General features: G+C 41.3%; 1 protein-coding gene across 3 annotated transcripts in view; it reads left to right on the top strand.

The window, feature by feature from the left end:
* The window catches only part of mink1 (misshapen-like kinase 1), a 33,686-nt gene extending 17,320 nt beyond the window's left edge, over window positions 1-16,366 (top strand). The window contains exons 13-32 of one of the 3 annotated variants that reach the window (XM_026183005.1): window positions 409-495; window positions 2,981-3,157; window positions 3,245-3,415; window positions 3,688-3,954; window positions 4,259-4,338; window positions 4,456-4,559; window positions 4,660-4,751; window positions 5,042-5,065; window positions 5,860-6,011; window positions 6,120-6,237; window positions 8,115-8,231; window positions 8,496-8,607; window positions 8,811-8,960; window positions 9,105-9,248; window positions 9,719-9,853; window positions 9,989-10,089; window positions 10,216-10,365; window positions 10,442-10,601; window positions 10,683-10,822; window positions 11,144-16,366. In XM_026183005.1, the coding sequence (XP_026038790.1) occupies window positions 409-495; window positions 2,981-3,157; window positions 3,245-3,415; window positions 3,688-3,954; window positions 4,259-4,338; window positions 4,456-4,559; window positions 4,660-4,751; window positions 5,042-5,065; window positions 5,860-6,011; window positions 6,120-6,237; window positions 8,115-8,231; window positions 8,496-8,607; window positions 8,811-8,960; window positions 9,105-9,248; window positions 9,719-9,853; window positions 9,989-10,089; window positions 10,216-10,365; window positions 10,442-10,601; window positions 10,683-10,822; window positions 11,144-11,227 (2,565 nt within the window). In that variant the 3' untranslated portion in view covers window positions 11,228-16,366. The remainder of the gene's footprint in view (window positions 1-408; window positions 496-2,980; window positions 3,158-3,244; window positions 3,416-3,687; window positions 3,955-4,258; window positions 4,339-4,455; window positions 4,560-4,659; window positions 4,752-5,041; window positions 5,066-5,859; window positions 6,012-6,119; window positions 6,238-8,114; window positions 8,232-8,495; window positions 8,608-8,810; window positions 8,961-9,104; window positions 9,249-9,718; window positions 9,854-9,988; window positions 10,090-10,215; window positions 10,366-10,441; window positions 10,602-10,682; window positions 10,823-11,143) is intronic. The other 2 variants (XM_026183008.1, XM_026183006.1) reach the window with 2 other exon arrangements.
* Window positions 16,367-17,232: the final 866 nt, after the last annotated feature.

The following is a 17,232-nucleotide window of genomic DNA, read 5'->3' on the forward strand; positions in this document are numbered from 1 at the left end:
CTGTTTCCAGTCTACCCAGTAGAACAAGAGTCTGGCATCATGGCACAGTCACCTTTTAGTGCCAAATAGCCCCTTTTTAAAATATCAGTCTGGTCCCTTAGATCAGTCACAGTGTCGTGATAAATATTTACATTTACTGCCATTCATTTTAAATCTAGACACTTTTCACGGTCTCTGACAGTATGTTTTAATGGTCATATGATTAGTCTCTGTTGCAGCTTCTTAACATGGGTGGTGACTGTTTTGAGACTAAAATTGTTGATTTTAATCCATGCAACACATGGTTTCTGTTACTGGATTGATATTACATAACTCTGCTTCTATGGTCTTTCCCCTCCCCCAATCATGCTCTCATTCCTCCTTCATCACCTCAATGTTTATCATTCCTCCCTTGTTACCTTTCCTCAGGAGTTTATCAGGCATAAGTTAGAAGAGGAGCAGCGGCAGTTAGAAATCCTCCAACAGCAGTTGCTTCAGGAGCAAGCGCTGTTAATGGTAACTAGTCCTTATTACTCCTTAATCATTTCCTCTTCAAACTGCAGAGACTTGCACATTCATCTCCTGGTTATAATATATTGTCTGAAAAGGAGGGCAGCTTTTTTCCAAACCAAACACTGCAGTGTTGCAAGCCTGCTTGTGTTTGGGTTTAGATGCTTTTTAAATGGAATAAAAGTCAGAGATGAGATGTTTTTGTTTTTTTTCTTTCTCAATCAGACTATAAAAGCTCAGCTTGAGTTTGTAAATAAGCGGTTCATTTTCCAGAATATGGATGTAGCTCCCACAGTATTCCGTGTTATTTAAAAGACATGCGGTGACCTAGATTTTGGGGGCAGTTTTCATTGTATAATGATATCTTGCGCACACTGAAGGGTAGAATCGCTGCACTCGTGGCATCTTTGTTTCTGCGTGCACCTGTGGAGCGTAGGAGTTGCTGTCATCAAGACTGAAGCCTTTGTTTCTGTTTTGTAGAGTGGGAAAAATAATCCTATCCTATTTACTTTAGGCGTCAGGGAATTTCAAATGCTTTCTCATGTCTTGCACAGAGCTCCTGTGGGTATGTAGGTCTTCACAGGGAACCAGAGCACAAGGCTGAAAACAAGTGCGCTATCCTTCCTCTGGGTTTGGCATAAAAGGGGCGTTTATGTGTGTGCTGCACGTAATTGCCCTACAGTGCAGTGAGACAAAATATTCAGGTGTATGGGCCTTGTAGGCCAAATTTCTGTGGATCACAGTATTTACTTCTAATACATCCAGTTTGTTCAGTAACTGTAAGCCTACCTCCAGCTCACAATTGGAGTACATCGTCAAATAGCGAGCAGCATTCCTCTCTTGCTATTTTAAATTAAGTCTAGGTGGAACATTAACCCAGTAGGAATGTTTCTGTAGTGCCTTAAAAAAAAGTTGTGAAAAACTGTCTATTAACCAAAACCATTAGTCACAAGGTCATAACCCCAACTTCTTGAAATCTGTGACAGTTGCAGGATGTTTCCAGTCAGCCAAATTACATTGTAAGAAGGTATTCACATCGACAGCTACACGGATGTGAACAACACTGAATCCTTTTGAATTTGACATTTCAAAGTTGATTCAAAATGTGGTCTGATCGTTGATACAATTATTGACGAACATATTCTGACTAAAGTGATAATGCACAAACGGTCACAATTGTACAAGTTTTCATGAAAGCGCTGAGTGATCAGGAAGGAAGAAGTGAACTCAGCGAATGGCAGAGGCTCCTTTAGCGACAGCAGCCTCCATCAGATTGTTTCTGTTGCTGCTTTAGATTTAACCAGTCAAGAAAATGAACTTGGGACCAAACCTCCTACAAAGCAATTTTTGTTTCATCAATATGTTTAAAAAAAGTTTATTCAACATGCCCTAAATACCTCCGCGGGGTTAAGATCAGGACTTTTAAGGAAATTTATTATTTTCAAACATTCAAATGATGCCTCACAGGTGGGATGAGGTTTTGGCATTTTTTCATAAATACATACTTGTGCGTTTTTTGTCAAAAAGTGGCATGAAAATGAAACAAAGCAAAGAAGAGATGAAAGAAACACCGTTCAGCGTGGTTGTAACTGTTGATGTGCATAATTTGACCTCCAGAGGGCGCTCTGCAACTTCACTGCCAAAAACACAAAATTCTGTTCTTTCTCCGTTTTCCTATAATCATCTCCTAGATGAAGATCAGTACAGTTTGAGTAATCAATGTAGAGAAATATGACACTCCCAACTATACATAATCAGAGAAACCTGCTGTCCACGTCATCCAAAACAAGCTGATTCTGAAAACGTTGTCAGTTTGCGAATGTTTAATTCCTTTATTCTGATGTTTTGGTTCCTTATCTTGTTATGTGATAAACTCCTGAACAAATAGTTCATATAGACAGTATTTTTTTTATTATAACAGGATTGTTATAATATTTCTCCGTGCAAATTCGCTTGATGAAAGAAAATTATGGTTAAAACTGCTCTCACTCAATGCAGCATCAGCTGGCCTGTAAATCTAGTGCTCCGTTGCCTGTAAGGACTCCGTTACTCACTCTCGGTTGAAAGAAAACTGTGAAGTTTAGCCTATGTTGTGGTGATTCATGGTAGAAAGTCTCATTTTAACCTCCAAAGCTTTTTCTCTGTTATTTCATGTTTTCTTCTGAATGCACTGGCCATCAAAAGGGTTAGAGACCCATGCCTACAACTCAATAAAAAACCAATAAGTCAGATGACTCATTTTTGCACTGTCTAACATACGGCACAAAAGCATTTAGCTACAGACCTGATCAATATTATTTTCATGTGGGCTGGTAATTGACTGAAATAGGAGCACTTGGATATGTTAAAGCCCTAAACATGTGTTGTCTCTGGTTGAAATCAGGTCCGGTGTATTATCATTGCATCTGCTGTAATCTGCAGATTTGACTTGTGCTTTTGTGTCCAGTCTGAGGCAAGCAATGTCTTAAGTGCAGTGTTTCTCTCTGCTCAGGAATATAAACGCAAGCAGCTCGAGGAACAGCGTCAGTCTGAGCGGCTGCAGAGACAGCTGCAACAGGAACATGCCTACCTGGTGTCTCTGCAACAACAGCAGCAAGACAAGAAACCTCAGCTTTACCACTACAACAAAAACCTGGAGCCCAACAACAAACCGACTTGGGCCCGTGAGGTACCAGCATTCCGGCATTTTAATCATTAGACAGTAAAAGCAGCGAACAATACAGAGTAAATTCTCCTCTCGCACGCCTTATTTCAGGTGGAGGAGAGAAGTAAGCTCAACAGACAGGGCTCACCCAAAATCTGCACTACTGTCTCCGACACTGCCATCCAGTCACGCTCTGACTCAATCAGCCAGTCAGGAGCGGTCCAGTCTGCGCAGACCCCACCGATGCAAAGGCCTGTTGAACCCCAAGGAGGGCAGGGCAAGGTGGGTGTTTCTGAGAGTTTGAAATAATAATCTGCCCTTAATTGGAGCAGATACAATTGCTTTATACCTTCCTATTTCTTATTCCTCTGCTGCCTTCAACTTAATTTTTTCTTACCTTATTTATGCCTTCTTTTTCTTCTTTTCCCTCTCAAAATCACCTTGAACTACAAATGCGACCATTCACCCTCGCTGCGCCTGCCTTCCTTTTTCGCTCTTCTTTCCACTGCTGCGCTTCCCTCCCGGTGTGCTGCTGCTGCTCCTGTCCCCTGCAGTTCCAGATGGCTCACTTGGTTCCTCTGAAGCCTTATGCTGCCCCTGTCCCTCGCTCTCAGTCACTCTGTGACCAGCCCACTAAGACCATGTCCGCCTTCCCTACCCAGGATCCTTCCCTGACCCCCACACCCCGCCCTATCCACTCCAGAGAGCTGGTGCGTCAGAATTCAGACCCCACTTCTGAAACCCAGGCACCACAGGCACACCAAATCAGAGAGGATCGTGGCCCATGGATCCGCCTGCCAGATGTAGAACTTCCACCCAAGGTAAGATTCAGCAGCTGCTTTGGACTCTGTAGTCGGCGTCCAACCTAAGTTTGAACTTTTTTGTTACCTCAACTGTTCACTGAGCTGCAGCTATTAATGAGACATTAAATGCGTACCTCATAGAGAAGCTGCTGGTAGTACGTTGAGCTCATTTGCTTACATCTAGGGAAGACTCGACCAACTAGGAATAAATTTGCATGATAAAAGCTGTTGTGCATCTTCGAGTGGTTGGTCTACAAGACACAGTCTTCATGAAAGTTGTTGCTGCCTGGAAAATGTAAGACTTTGCCATTGTTTTTCTTAGATTCCACAGAGGACTGCGTCTATCGCCACAGCTCTCAACACCAACCTAACCTCTGGTATAAGGCACCCAGTAAGAGCCAGGTACTGAAGACATGCTTTGATCTGAGATTTCTTTAATTTTGGTGGCTTTTTAATAGGATAAATATCTATGACAACTTGATTTAATTGATTTTTATCCTCACTCTAACCTCATGGCAGCAATCCAGATCTCAGTCGCAATGATCGCTGGGAGAGAGGAGACAGCATGAGCATCATATCCAATCTTCCCCAGACGGGCAGTTTAGAGAGGCATCGCATCCTCAGTGAGTTCCCATCTCCCCAGTGCCATTTCTCAGCAGACTGTCTTTGCAGTAAGCGTATTTTCAGAAGCATAACTACTCTCTGTGACGTTGTTATTTTCAGGTTCCTCCAAAATGGATTCGCCCATTCTCTCCCACGATCCTCGTCACAAGCCAGGAGAATCTCGAACCTCCTCCCGGCCTGGGCGTCCTGCTGTGAGTGGCTGTTTCCTCACTGTGCCTACTTGTATAGCCAGCTTTAACAGAACTCAAAGGGGTGCTCGCCACAGACAAGCATCTGTAAAATAAAAAAACACACTAACGCGCTGTGCTTACGCTTAGTTTTAAATTAAATGCACCTGTTCTGTAAATGAATTAATAGAAAACCAACTCGAGGTTTTCTCTTCACTTCAACTTTACTCCTGAGCCAGTACTGATATATGCTGCTCCTTTTCTTTCTTTCTTTTTTTAAATCCCTATTTTTTAACTTTACCTTAAATGTGCAGAGTTACAAGAGAGCTATAGGGGAGGTTAGTATCAATGTCTCTTCTGTGCTTGTGATGCTCCTGCATGACTTGGTATTTGCATTTACTGTCAGTGTTTGTACAGAATTTAAGGCATGCCCTACACTGCCTGCTTTCATCACGTAAATCTCATTTTATTCTTGGAATAAAATGAACTTCCTTCTGTAAAATCCTTTCTAAGGACTTTGCATGTATTCTGTTGCAGTTTGAACACCTTTCACTAAACACCTGCATCCATTATGAGTCATTTGCATCGCTGCTGTTTTTCAGCTCATCATCCCGATGCCTGCCTTACCAGCGGTCTTTGGATTGGATTGTTTATCAGTAGTACATGAAGTGTTTCCCATAGAATTAGATTTATGTGTGGCAGCAGCAGTTTTCGCTTTGGGAAGGTGTGCTTGTGTTGAGCACACAAAACGAAGCACACACGCGTTTCAAGGTTTATTATTAAATATTATTGTTTATTAGGCTAGTGTTGCTGTGTAAGATCTGATTTCGATGGGACCATCTCAGGCCGCAGCTTCGACAGCTCTGTAGGCTCGTCGAGTGACCCTCACTCACATGCTTCGCTCTTGAGATCCAGCTCACACTGGATCTCACCAGCTGCAGTCCAACATGGTGAAGTCCAGGTCTGACTGGGCAAACGCCACTGCGACAGCGACCTGGTCTGTGTGCCACTAGGAAAAAACGATATACCAAATAAAGGCAGTATATGGGAAACACTTGCATACTGTGTAATGCTGTCGTGTTAGCTGCTATTTTCTTTGATAGCTGAGATTATGTGCACTCCTGTCTGGCAGGACCACGGCCTCTTTGCCAAGGAGCGTGCCGAGGAGCCGCCAAGACCTCCAGTCAAAGCCAACGATTACTCGTCCTCTTCGGAAAGCAGCGAGAGTAGCGAAGAAAGCGAAAGCGGCGAGGGAGCAGAGGAGGAAGAAAGCCCCACAGATCGGTAACACCAACTAATACTTACAATTCAGGGATCAGTGTGAGCTTTGCTTTTAAATGAAGAGTAACCTGCTTGTGTAAAATCAGCATCCTACATCCTTTTTGATTTCAGCCACAGAGATGCAGACACTGATTCAGTCAACACCATGGTGGTTCATGAAGATGAGGGCGAGGCAGGAGAAGGAGAGCAAGCTGGAGGCTATGGGGATCAGACCATGCTGGTACAGAGGGTGAGTCATCTGTATATGTAATGATGCTTAAAATGCATTGAGTTCACGGAGAAATCAACACAGTTTGTGTCACAGAATATTGTAAAGCAGGAAGACAAGAGCCTCTGGTCCACGTCAACAGTGTTATACTTTTTTACATATACAGTGTATACAAATGGCCAAATAAAGAAGACATTATGTAATGTGGAGTCATTGTACATGCACAAATAAATATGTTGGCAGCTTTCAGATTTCATCAATGCACTGAAAGCAAAGAAGATTCCACATTTTGCACCAGTGCTTAACAAGCACTCGCAAGTGAATCAGAAACCGGAACACGTACAACACTGTGTCGCGTAACAGTGGACTGCGAGGTTGTGAAACCACAGCTTCTGTATTGCACAGCTGTTGTTAGTAACTTTAATTATTCTTTTCTTTTAACTCCTTTTATTTTAGTGTCTATGTTGCCTGAAGACAGCCTTTAGCCAGCCCGAGTTAGATTGTCAAATGTCTTTTGATTTTTTTTTTTTTTTGAGAGACAGCCATGACAGCATGTGTCTTCCAGATGGCTCATAATGAGTTGTCACTTTTAATGAAGTGCAGTAGTTTTGTGCATATGTGTGTGAGTTTGAAAGTGCACAAAATGTATATTTGTGACAGGCCACAGTTATATAAAAGGAGGACATTTTTACCATGATGCCATCGATTGGTTTCTAATGTTGTGTTTTGAAGCCTCGAGAATAGCGTTTCTATAGTCTCCATTTCAGTTAAAAGAAAAAAAAAAAGGGATGTGATGGGGAGGAAGGGAGGGATGAAATGAGTCTATCCAAGATAATTCTCCTTTTTGAGACATAGTGGGACAAAGATTTACAAACTAGACTTAATTTTTTATTCAGTATGACCCAAAACAGCTCATCGTTAACTCATGAGGAAGGTTTACAGAGGTCCAGATAATGCTGATTTCACATATGCTTCTGTAGGACAGAATGTCTTTTTGCAACCACAATTATCACCATCTGGTAGCCTTCAGGGTTAAGAAACTTCTGCACTGGCTTCATTTTTCTGACCTGGAAGCTGCGTCCATGTTTTATACCATCTGAGGGATACTAATGATCACCAGGGAAATATATGGTGCTATTAAATAGTCTGCCATTGGTGCTAAAATGACATACACAACACACTGAGCACACAGAGGAAGAATGTTGATTGCTTTTATGTTGAATGCTTTCAGTTTTTAATGCAAATCCTAAAACCATTTCCAGTGACAGCACCACATCCCTCTGCGACACATTAGAACAGTGACAGTCCTCCAGCCTGGCGGGGCACGTCAAATATTATCTTGACAGGATCACATTTTATAGCAGCGTGCAGATGAGATTCTTCATTCATTCATTCATTCCCGAGTATGTGTAAGATACCGTTTTGAGGACATATAGGGTGTAATTTATCATAAACTTGTGAAAAAGTTTATGATAAATTTGTATTTAATGAATAGCTTTTATGGCTGTGCATGTAGGTTCCTGTCAGTTTAGACTTTTATTTTCTTTGTTACTCATTTTTCCTTAATGTGGCTTTAAAACAGCTCATGCATGTTCAGTTTTTCCTGAAAGAAATTCGACTGGGAAAGCATCCAGTGGTTGTGCATGACAGAACCTTTACAACTCAGATAATGATTTTGGGGTCGTTCACATAATGGAGACAGAAAACTGCACGATGTCCATTACTGATTGTTACAGTATTGAACATTTAAAGTAACTTTTCAAAGTCAGAGTCACTGTTTATGTGCTAAATGTTTCTGAGTAACTGGTGCAGCAGATTATCCTAATCTGAGTCTGTCATATCATTATGTAATACTTAATAATTCTGTTTGTTTGTTTTGTGTTTATTTCATCTGAAAGACCCCAGAGAAGCGCAGCCATAACGGATACACTAACTTGCCAGATGTGGTGCAGCCCTCTCACTCCCCCACTGACTCAGCCACTCACTCCTCTCCTGGGAAGGACTCTGTTTACGATGTAAGTGTTACTGATGCTAAGTATATCAGCCCTAAATTCCTCCTCCCCCCTCCCTCCCGATGTGTTCCACATTTACCATCAGATCAGTCACGAAGTTCACCCATAACTGAATGCATTTACAAATATCAGTAGTGCAGCTCTTAAAGCTGTTTTGATGTCACACAAGCACTTAAAACACTTGGAGATGGAAGAAAAATACATTTTCAGAAGAAATGTAGACTTAAACAAGAATATACAACTAACACACACATCCTGTTCTCCCAGTATCAGTCCAGAGGTTTGGTTAAGGCATCTGGCAAATCCTCTTTCACTACCTTTGTGGATCTGGGGATGTACCAGTCACCAGGAGGTACAGGCGATAACATATCTGTCAGTGGTGAGCGAAATATTCACTACCTTAACCTTGTTTTTGCATCAGAATACTTTTCCTTTATTTACAAAAATAAGTCTGATGACTTGATAATGGATGTAATGTTGATTTAAAATAGGATTATTGAAACATTAGTATATATGTATTTTGTACTGATTTGTGTTTTCCCTCTTCAAATAAGCCATTCCCATTGCTGCTTCTATGTGTAGGCTCCAGGTTTGATCAGCTGAAGATGGAAGTGAGGAAAGGATCCATGGTGAATGTCAATCCCACCAACACACGCCCTCCTAATGACACACCAGAGATCCGCAAGTATAAGAAGAGGTTTAACTCTGAGATCCTGTGCGCTGCACTTTGGGGTAAGACCCGGTTCAGTATTTATTAATGAAAAAATATCAATGCAAAATGCAAACACTCTTACCGAAGTGTGTGTGTGTGTGTGTGTGTGTGTGTGTGTGTGTGTGTGTGTGTGTGTGTGTGTGTGTGTGTGTGTGTGTCTTTAGGTGTGAACCTTTTGGTAGGCACGGAGAATGGTTTGAAGCTACTGGATCGTAGTGGTCAGGGCAAGGTGTACCCCCTCATCAACTCTCGCAGGTTCCAGCAGATGGACGTCCTGGAGGGCCTCAACCTGCTCATCACCATATCAGGTCACAACTGCTGCCCACTGCTGTTGCTGCAGCTGGTTAAGTTTGTCTGTCCTTTGGTCATGAGATGATAAACAAGCTTCTTTTTTCTACATTTGAAAATACTAACAAAAGTTGGCTGTTATCCCCTACAAAGCTGTCTCTCACTGCTTTTTTTATTCACTCACTGTACTGACAGCTGTGTCATATGTTGTGAGTCTCCTCTGCTATGTCAAAAACAATGACCCTTCAACTTTAATTTCCTTTCTGTGAGGCCAAAGTCTAAAAAGGCAAGTAGACTGAGAGAAGACTGTGTTGCTGTGGCTGAAAAACGTGCATTTTTAATTGTGCCATTAGTGGCATTTTGTAATTTCCCGACCTTTAATTGCAGGATAAAAAAAAAATAATGTAACCACATTATATAAATGCACTTAAATAATTACTATAATGTAGTCAGATTTATAATTGATCTTTCTCTCTGTGCATCTATTAAGGCAAGAAAAACAAAGTGCGTGTCTACTACCTGGCATGGCTGAGGAATAAAATCCTCCACAATGATCCTGAGGTAGAAAAGAAGCAGGGTTGGACCACAGTGGGAGAGATGGAGGGCTGTGTACACTACAAAGTGGGTGAGTGACAGATGATGGCTTTTTATCCGTGGTCTTTATTAAACTCCTGAGAAATTGGTGATGAATGCATTCGGCACAGTAAATTATTAATTACAAGTGTCTGATGTCAGATGGCCTTGTCCTTGTTCTGTCTAGTGAAATACGAGAGGATAAAGTTCCTGGTGATTGCTTTGAAGAATGCGGTGGAAGTTTATGCTTGGGCGCCCAAACCTTATCACAAATTCATGGCCTTCAAGGTAAGTCTCCCCTTTCGTATGAGCTGGATTAGTTATGCAAGGGCAGTCAACCAGAAGCGGGTTCAAGTTGATTATCTTCTCATTCTCCCTTTCTGCATCCTATCACCCTCCACCCCTTTAAACCAGTCTTTTTCAGATTTGCCACACAGGCCTGTCTTGGTCGACTTGACAGTGGAGGAAGGCCAGAGGTTGAAGGTCATCTATGGATCTTGCGCTGGCTTCCACGCCATTGATGTGGATTCTGGAAACAACTATGATATTTATATTCCCGTTCACGTAAGTTTTTACGGCAACGATTTGTAAAATATAAAGCAGACAGTAGCTCATCCCTCCGGGTTTCTATCTCAAACAGATCCAGAGCCAAGTGACACCACACGCAATCGTGTTCCTGCCCAGCTCAGACGGCATGGAGATGCTGCTGTGCTATGAGGACGAGGGCGTCTACGTCAACACATATGGGCGCATAATAAAGGACGTTGTCCTGCAGTGGGGCGAGATGCCTACATCTGTTGGTACGAGTCACACCAAGCAGCATTGAATTGTAAAGACTGTAACTGGTTAATCCGGTCCTAACCTTACACTGTGCTCTGCAGCTCATATCTGCTCAAACCAGATCATGGGTTGGGGAGAAAAGGCCATTGAGATCCGCTCTGTGGAGACTGGCCACTTGGACGGTGTTTTTATGCACAAAAGAGCTCAGCGGCTGAAGTTCCTCTGCGAGAGAAATGATAAGGTAAACATAGAAACACTTGTAGAAGGTTAACTCTGCTTTTAGTATGAACACAGAGCCTGCAGCTGATTAGCTTAGCTTAGCCACTGATTGCAGAGGTGTGCAGCTACCCTGAAAGAAAGTAATCTTGTCACCAGAACCCCGAAGCTCATGAGATACACAAAGAGTTATTTATATGTGAATCGGTGATTACCTCGAGTGCCTTTCCAGCACACCGTCCCAGCCATTAACACCTTTTAACAGCGTTGATCAGCTCCTGGATGCAGCTTGTTGGTAACATCTTTAAAAAGGAATAACATGCATCTCGATTGTGTCTATCCTCAGGTGTTTTTCGCATCAGTGCGGTCCGGAGGCAGCAGCCAGGTTTACTTCATGACGTTGAACAGAAACTGCATCATGAACTGGTGAAAGGACCCCAGCAGGGATCGAAGCAAGAAGTGCATCCGAAATTTGCGCTAACGCATGCACCAAACGTGAACATCACTCTCTCTTTTCTCTCCAGCAAGCTCACACTCAAGCACTCATAGTCCAAAGAGACACGCACACACACACACACACACACACACACACAACACACACAGATACATACAAAAACAATCTTAAAAATCCATTCCAACTTACACTCCTTAAGACGCAGTTTCAACCGTGACCCCGTGAAAACATTCTCCCTCGAGGATACCGTGAAAAACAGCCGATGAGCTTCATATGTTGATACCATCTATTTCATTTGTACTGTATATATTCTTGTCTTGATTTCCTTTTCTTTGTGGACCCGTGTTCAGTCGTAAATATTTAGTTCCTAATTGTGAAGTATGTTAACATTCCTTGATGGTTCTCCAGTACTTTTGAGGAAGGCATTATTTACTAATGGTATATATCAAAATGAAGCTGTAAATAGATAGCACCTTAGACTTGGATCCGAATCATTTGCAGGCCTCTTGCATAGCCGACGTGAGACGATAAACACCTGCAACGGCTCGTGGCCCCTGGTTATTTTGAGGCTTCTACAGATTCAGGGAGGCTCAAAGAATTATTACAAACATATTACAAAGGGACAAAGTCCGGCGAAGTAGCTTGTTTAAATTTTTTTTTCTTCTTCTTCTTTTTTTTTTTTTTTTAAATCTACAGTAGACAGTTAAAGGAACTCTTACTTTGTTTCTCTGACCAAACCAAAATATGATTCAGTTCTTAATCACTGGCAAATAAGCCTAAAATCCTTCAATAACAGAATAAATTCACTTTGAACGATCAATCAGAAGTCTCCATACTATACGGTACTCAGAATGAGTACGGTGAAAACTTCCTGCTTTGCCTTTTTGTAGTTTAGGCGAAACGATCAGTTGTATGTCTCATCAGGCTTGTATCTAAACTTTTTTGTTTCCATAGATTTTCAAAACTACACAAATTTGATATTTATATGTAGTGATTCTGTATTGGTATTAGCCTACTGGTATTTTTAATTTTACTGTAATTACGTTGCCATTATATTGCAATATATACTATTCTCGTGGAGTGTTTTGAGCAGGGGAGTTCATATATTTGGCTAGCAGTGTTGGAGTATGACGGCAACTCTGAAGGGGAGAGAGGGGACGGGAGATTTGTCAGGAGGAGGAGGATGTTAGTGAGACACGGGAGGAGGGTTTGCTACCTTCCTACCACTCTGATCTACTCTACTGTATTATATTTTAGTTCTTAGACTATTTTGTTAGTGTGGATTTTTTTCGTGAGAAGTGTTTGTCCAGGCATTTGCGGTAGAACAGCCCTCTGTGTGTGATAGAAGTCATATTTGTCCTGGGCCAGTAGAAAGATTCGATTAATGGGGACTCTGCTGTACCGCAGAGGGCTCCATCTCATCAGGCACTTTGGAGAGCACAGCTGAAACTCACGAGACTTAATATATTTTATATCTGTACATTCTGCCAAAGTTCACCGTATATATTTTGCAGCAGAGGTTTGAAGCAAGGCCAAAGGGAAAGAGGAGCTTATGGATGCTGACCAAGAAACTATTCCTACAGATCACTAACCAATATTTTGCTTTCAATATACCAATCCAAAATGTGAGTTAGTGGTGTTATGGTATGATTCTGTGTTTCTTTTGCATAGATTAGATTTTGTTAATTTTTTTAAGGGGAATTAGACTTCAGGAAGCTGCTTAAGCGAGAGATTGGTTGTTCCTCTACACCAAACACTACGGTACAAGCATGAGGCAGCCTTATCAGGAAGAGGCTTGATGAATGGAGCTTTTTGTTCAGTGAGTCACTTGGTTCACTGCACTGCCAGAGGTGGATGTTTAGCGTGGTTGCTGGGAAAATGTGCTGTTTGTTCACCAACTTGTACATCAAGAACTATTATGTAAATATTATAAGAATTATAAACTGAATCTTAGCCAGTGATCTGTAGGAAGGTTTGTTAAAGCCTGCTCTTTAAGCTAAGGAGATATATTTTATTCATTAAAAAACGAAGAAGGCTATCAAGACTGCAGTGTAAATTCAGGACAGAGCGTTTAATCGAAAGTTCTATAAATAGGTGGTTAATTTTCTGAGAGTATGCGATAAATGGGCATGGAAAGCACCTTCAGCAAACATACATTTACAAGTATATCTCACACAGATACTTTGGTGTGCATGTAAGCCATTGAAATAGATTATATAGTACTGTATCAAAGTTGTTTTCCCCTTAAGCGAATGTGTTTTTATTCCTAAGTATCTTTTATGTGCCATGACCTACTTTTCAGACGTCTACAACTACAATCGTCCCGGAGCTCTGGCACTTGTGCTTTCTATGATCAAATCCTTATTTTTTATCAATCTGCCATGTTTACAGTTAAAGCAGTGCCTTGGACTCGGGAAGGTGAGATGCTTTTTTTGGAAGGGTTGTGAGCCCACTCCCCACCCCTATATGCCCACCCCCTCGCTCCCACCCCCAAAAATCTCTTTACTGAAATCACACGAAGAAGAGGCACAATTATATTTGCTCCCTCGTCAAGATTAATGTCCTGTGCCAGTTAAGTGCACTTAAGTAAAATCCATATTATCTCTTAAATGGACTTGAAATGCTTTTTCTTTGTTCTTTCTTTCTTTCTGTTTTATTTTTTGGGCAACATATATTCTAACTTCAAATAATCAGCAGACAAGAATCTATTGAGAGAATTGCAATAACAGATAAGTTAATATATGTCCAGTTAATCCAGTGTAACGTGTTGAGGATGTACTCACAGCAGGAGCCAGCATAGAGTAAAGCCATGAATATGTAGAGGAAAAAACAAAAGTTAATGTGCACACATCAAGTTAAACTGTGTGTGTATGTGTGTGTTTGTGTGTGAGTGATGTCTGCTCCTAAAAATGTAGGTTCATTCTGCACAGGTGATCTAAGCACTTCTTTAACATGTTGATTGTGTAATGTTGTAGTGGGGAGAGTAGCGTGACTTATCCTGAGAAGCCTATTTTATAAAATATGTAAATGAGTCTATATTGAGAAATAAAAAGTGAATGTACATCTATATGACAGATTTGTATTTATATGAAAGTGTGTACCGCTCTATTAATCTAAGCACAATGTATTTTAAGGCTGAGAGATCAAAGCTATACCCGAGTCTAACGGAGAGATGGGATATTTTATTTGCCCCCCTCCACCAAATATTCCCCTTTCATTCTGTCATTCATTAAACTAGTCCGGGTGTAATTAGGAGTTGTTATAGCTAAGCAGGAGACAACTGTGTGTGTAAATGTGGACAGTCTTAAAAATCTATCCAGACAGAAACATACATGTCTGTTGTTAGCGGAGGAGTCAGATGTGGCTGGGATTCAGACACTTGAGGTTGGATCTGCCCTCTGGTGTAAATGGCCTACAGAGGTGTGACAGGCTGATAATATTCTCAGGAGATGATCGCAATGATCATGAAGACAGAAGTACGCTGATGTTAGGAGCCCAATAGTCTGTGGTGTGGGGTCATCGGCTCTTCACACGCCACAAACGAGCCAATAATCTTTAGTTTTCATGAAGTATAGAAAGTAATTCCACTGATTTTACACGTCAGAGTCTGTTTTTGGTGTCAGTAGGTGCTTCGTGTGATGTCGGGTCGCGTTGCTCGGGGCTGAAGGCCGACAAAAATTCTTGCTTGAGACTACATTTTTGCACACCTGAATCTTTAACTGAAATTGCAGTGTGTGATTGTGGGAGCTTCAGTGTACAGGATAGTGGATGCATGCCTGGAAATAAAAAGATCTGATTCTGAAGTGTTAAACATGAATCTGGCTACTTCACACATATAGCATGATGGACGGCTTATGAAAAGATGAAAATCATCCAAATTGTAGGAGAGCTCAAGCTTGAGTGTATGCAAAGCTTTGATGTGTAAAATCAGTGCGTTTTCCCCTCTTTTAAACACATAACTTCTATAATGTACTCCATTCGCAGTTGCGTGAAATATCCTGCATACACAAAAAAATAATCACTTCCATGTAAACAAAATCAAAAAGCCATAGCATCACTTAACTCTCGTCATTTTAACTGCATGGTTTGTGCTGGCAGGTTTTCTGGAGAGCACTGCAGCTAAATTATTAACGTTAACCATGAAAGCCTTTTGACAAACGTTTGTCGCCAACCCGACCGAGAGCGTCACTCCCAAACACTCAGCTTGTTGCCTCATTTCGTGCAGCAGAAAATCTTCTAATGGTGTTGCGGTCTGGAAGACGGACGAGTGGTTATGGTTGATGATTTCCCTAAATGCACCTTAAGCTGTGAAAGTGCTATTTCATTTTGTGCCAACGACCATTAAAAGACCTGAACCTCACAGCTCATTAGTTTTCTGGGAAGATTTGCGTCAGTCTGGCCGTAAGCTTGGACAGACTTGACCGCTGAATTTGTGTGATTTGACTCTTGAGTTGTAGGTTTGGAGGATTGTTCGTCTTTCTTTCTTCCTTTTTTTTTTAATTTAAAGCAATACAAGCGTTTGAAGAGTTTCAAAATTGTCCATGCGAGTGTGACTTGCAGGTCGTGATTCTCCAGTGGCCTTCGGCAGACTTAACATAGGCTAGTTTGTGTGTTACAAAAATCATTCTGTGCTCTCACTTTTGTTTGTAATCACACATACACAAAAAAAAAATGTCGGTTTAACACAATCACATGCTGGGACGCTTGATGTAATCCAAAAACTGCCTTTGTGAACTCTTAAGTATCGATAAATGGCTGATAGATAATCATCTCATGAGGCACTCTTCTCTTCTAACTTATATTTCTAATCAATCCCGTGTGACAGGATTAGCAGCTGTAGTCGGGGAGTGAGGCAGATCAAAACATGGGGAGCTCTACATCGACGTGGCTCTTTGGACAGAAACACAATATCTCCTGTTCTTTTTCAATAACTTTTTGGTTCGTTTTTTAGAAAGACATCTTTGCAATGTTTTAGTGTGCGCGCGCGTCTGTGTTCCTTGTGAGAGATTAACTCCAGATTGTATTTCATAGACTAAACTTTAAACTTTCAAGATTGTGTTGAATGAATTCATGTCTTAATACAGATTGTTTGAAAAATAAAATACCTTGATCGCATTTGAGTCTGTTTGAATTGTTTTTCTTTGCACTGCAACAAATGCCCAGTAGGGAATTATAGTATTATTGCAGCGAGGGCTGCAGTTGACATCGGTTTCGTATCACACAACAGCAGTGAACGGAGTGAGATGTACTTCAGTGTTCAGCCACATCATGGTGCTAAAAGTCTGCCTGGACTTCATGTTCCTGTCACTCCTCCTTTGTTACTACGAAGCAACTGTGTAGGGTCCACTTAACAAAAGGCACTACTCAGTCTTCATAGCCTAACTTGTAAATAGATTTAACAAATTTTCTTCAAGATTTGTTTTTGGTTCACAGTCCTCATTTTCTGAGTCAGAGATGCAGAATGAGCTGCAGCACCCCCCGGTGTCTAAAGACAAAAGCATCCGCCAGACATTTCCATGTACCTAAAGTCTGTTAACAATGAGTTAGTGGAAAAGCTATGACATGCATCGGCATTCAACATAAAATTTCTTTGGAGACTGAAGGTTCAGGTTGCTGCCACATATGTCTAATTAAGCAGATAACCAAGTTTGCTGTGTGCCAGCTTTGAGTTTTAACACTACATTTACTGGCCACACCTCACTATTAAGGGTCTTGACCCCTTTTTGCCTTCAAAACTGCTTTACTTCTTGGCAGATTCCACAAGATGCAGGAAACGGAGAATTTGGTTCATATTGACATGCAGCAGCCTGAAAGTATGTATCCATGGTTTCGTTATTTGACAGGACTAAATTCTGGCCTGACTATCTGAATGTCGCAGCAGAAATCAAGACTCATCACGCCAGGGGACTTTTTTCAAATCTTGACCATGCCTAAATGAGTTCCTGCCATGTGATTGGCTGATTAGATATTTATTTTACCTA

This window comes from Astatotilapia calliptera, chromosome 10 (genome assembly GCF_900246225.1).
Source record: "Astatotilapia calliptera chromosome 10, fAstCal1.2, whole genome shotgun sequence".
Taxonomy (NCBI): Eukaryota; Metazoa; Chordata; class Actinopteri; order Cichliformes; family Cichlidae; genus Astatotilapia; species Astatotilapia calliptera.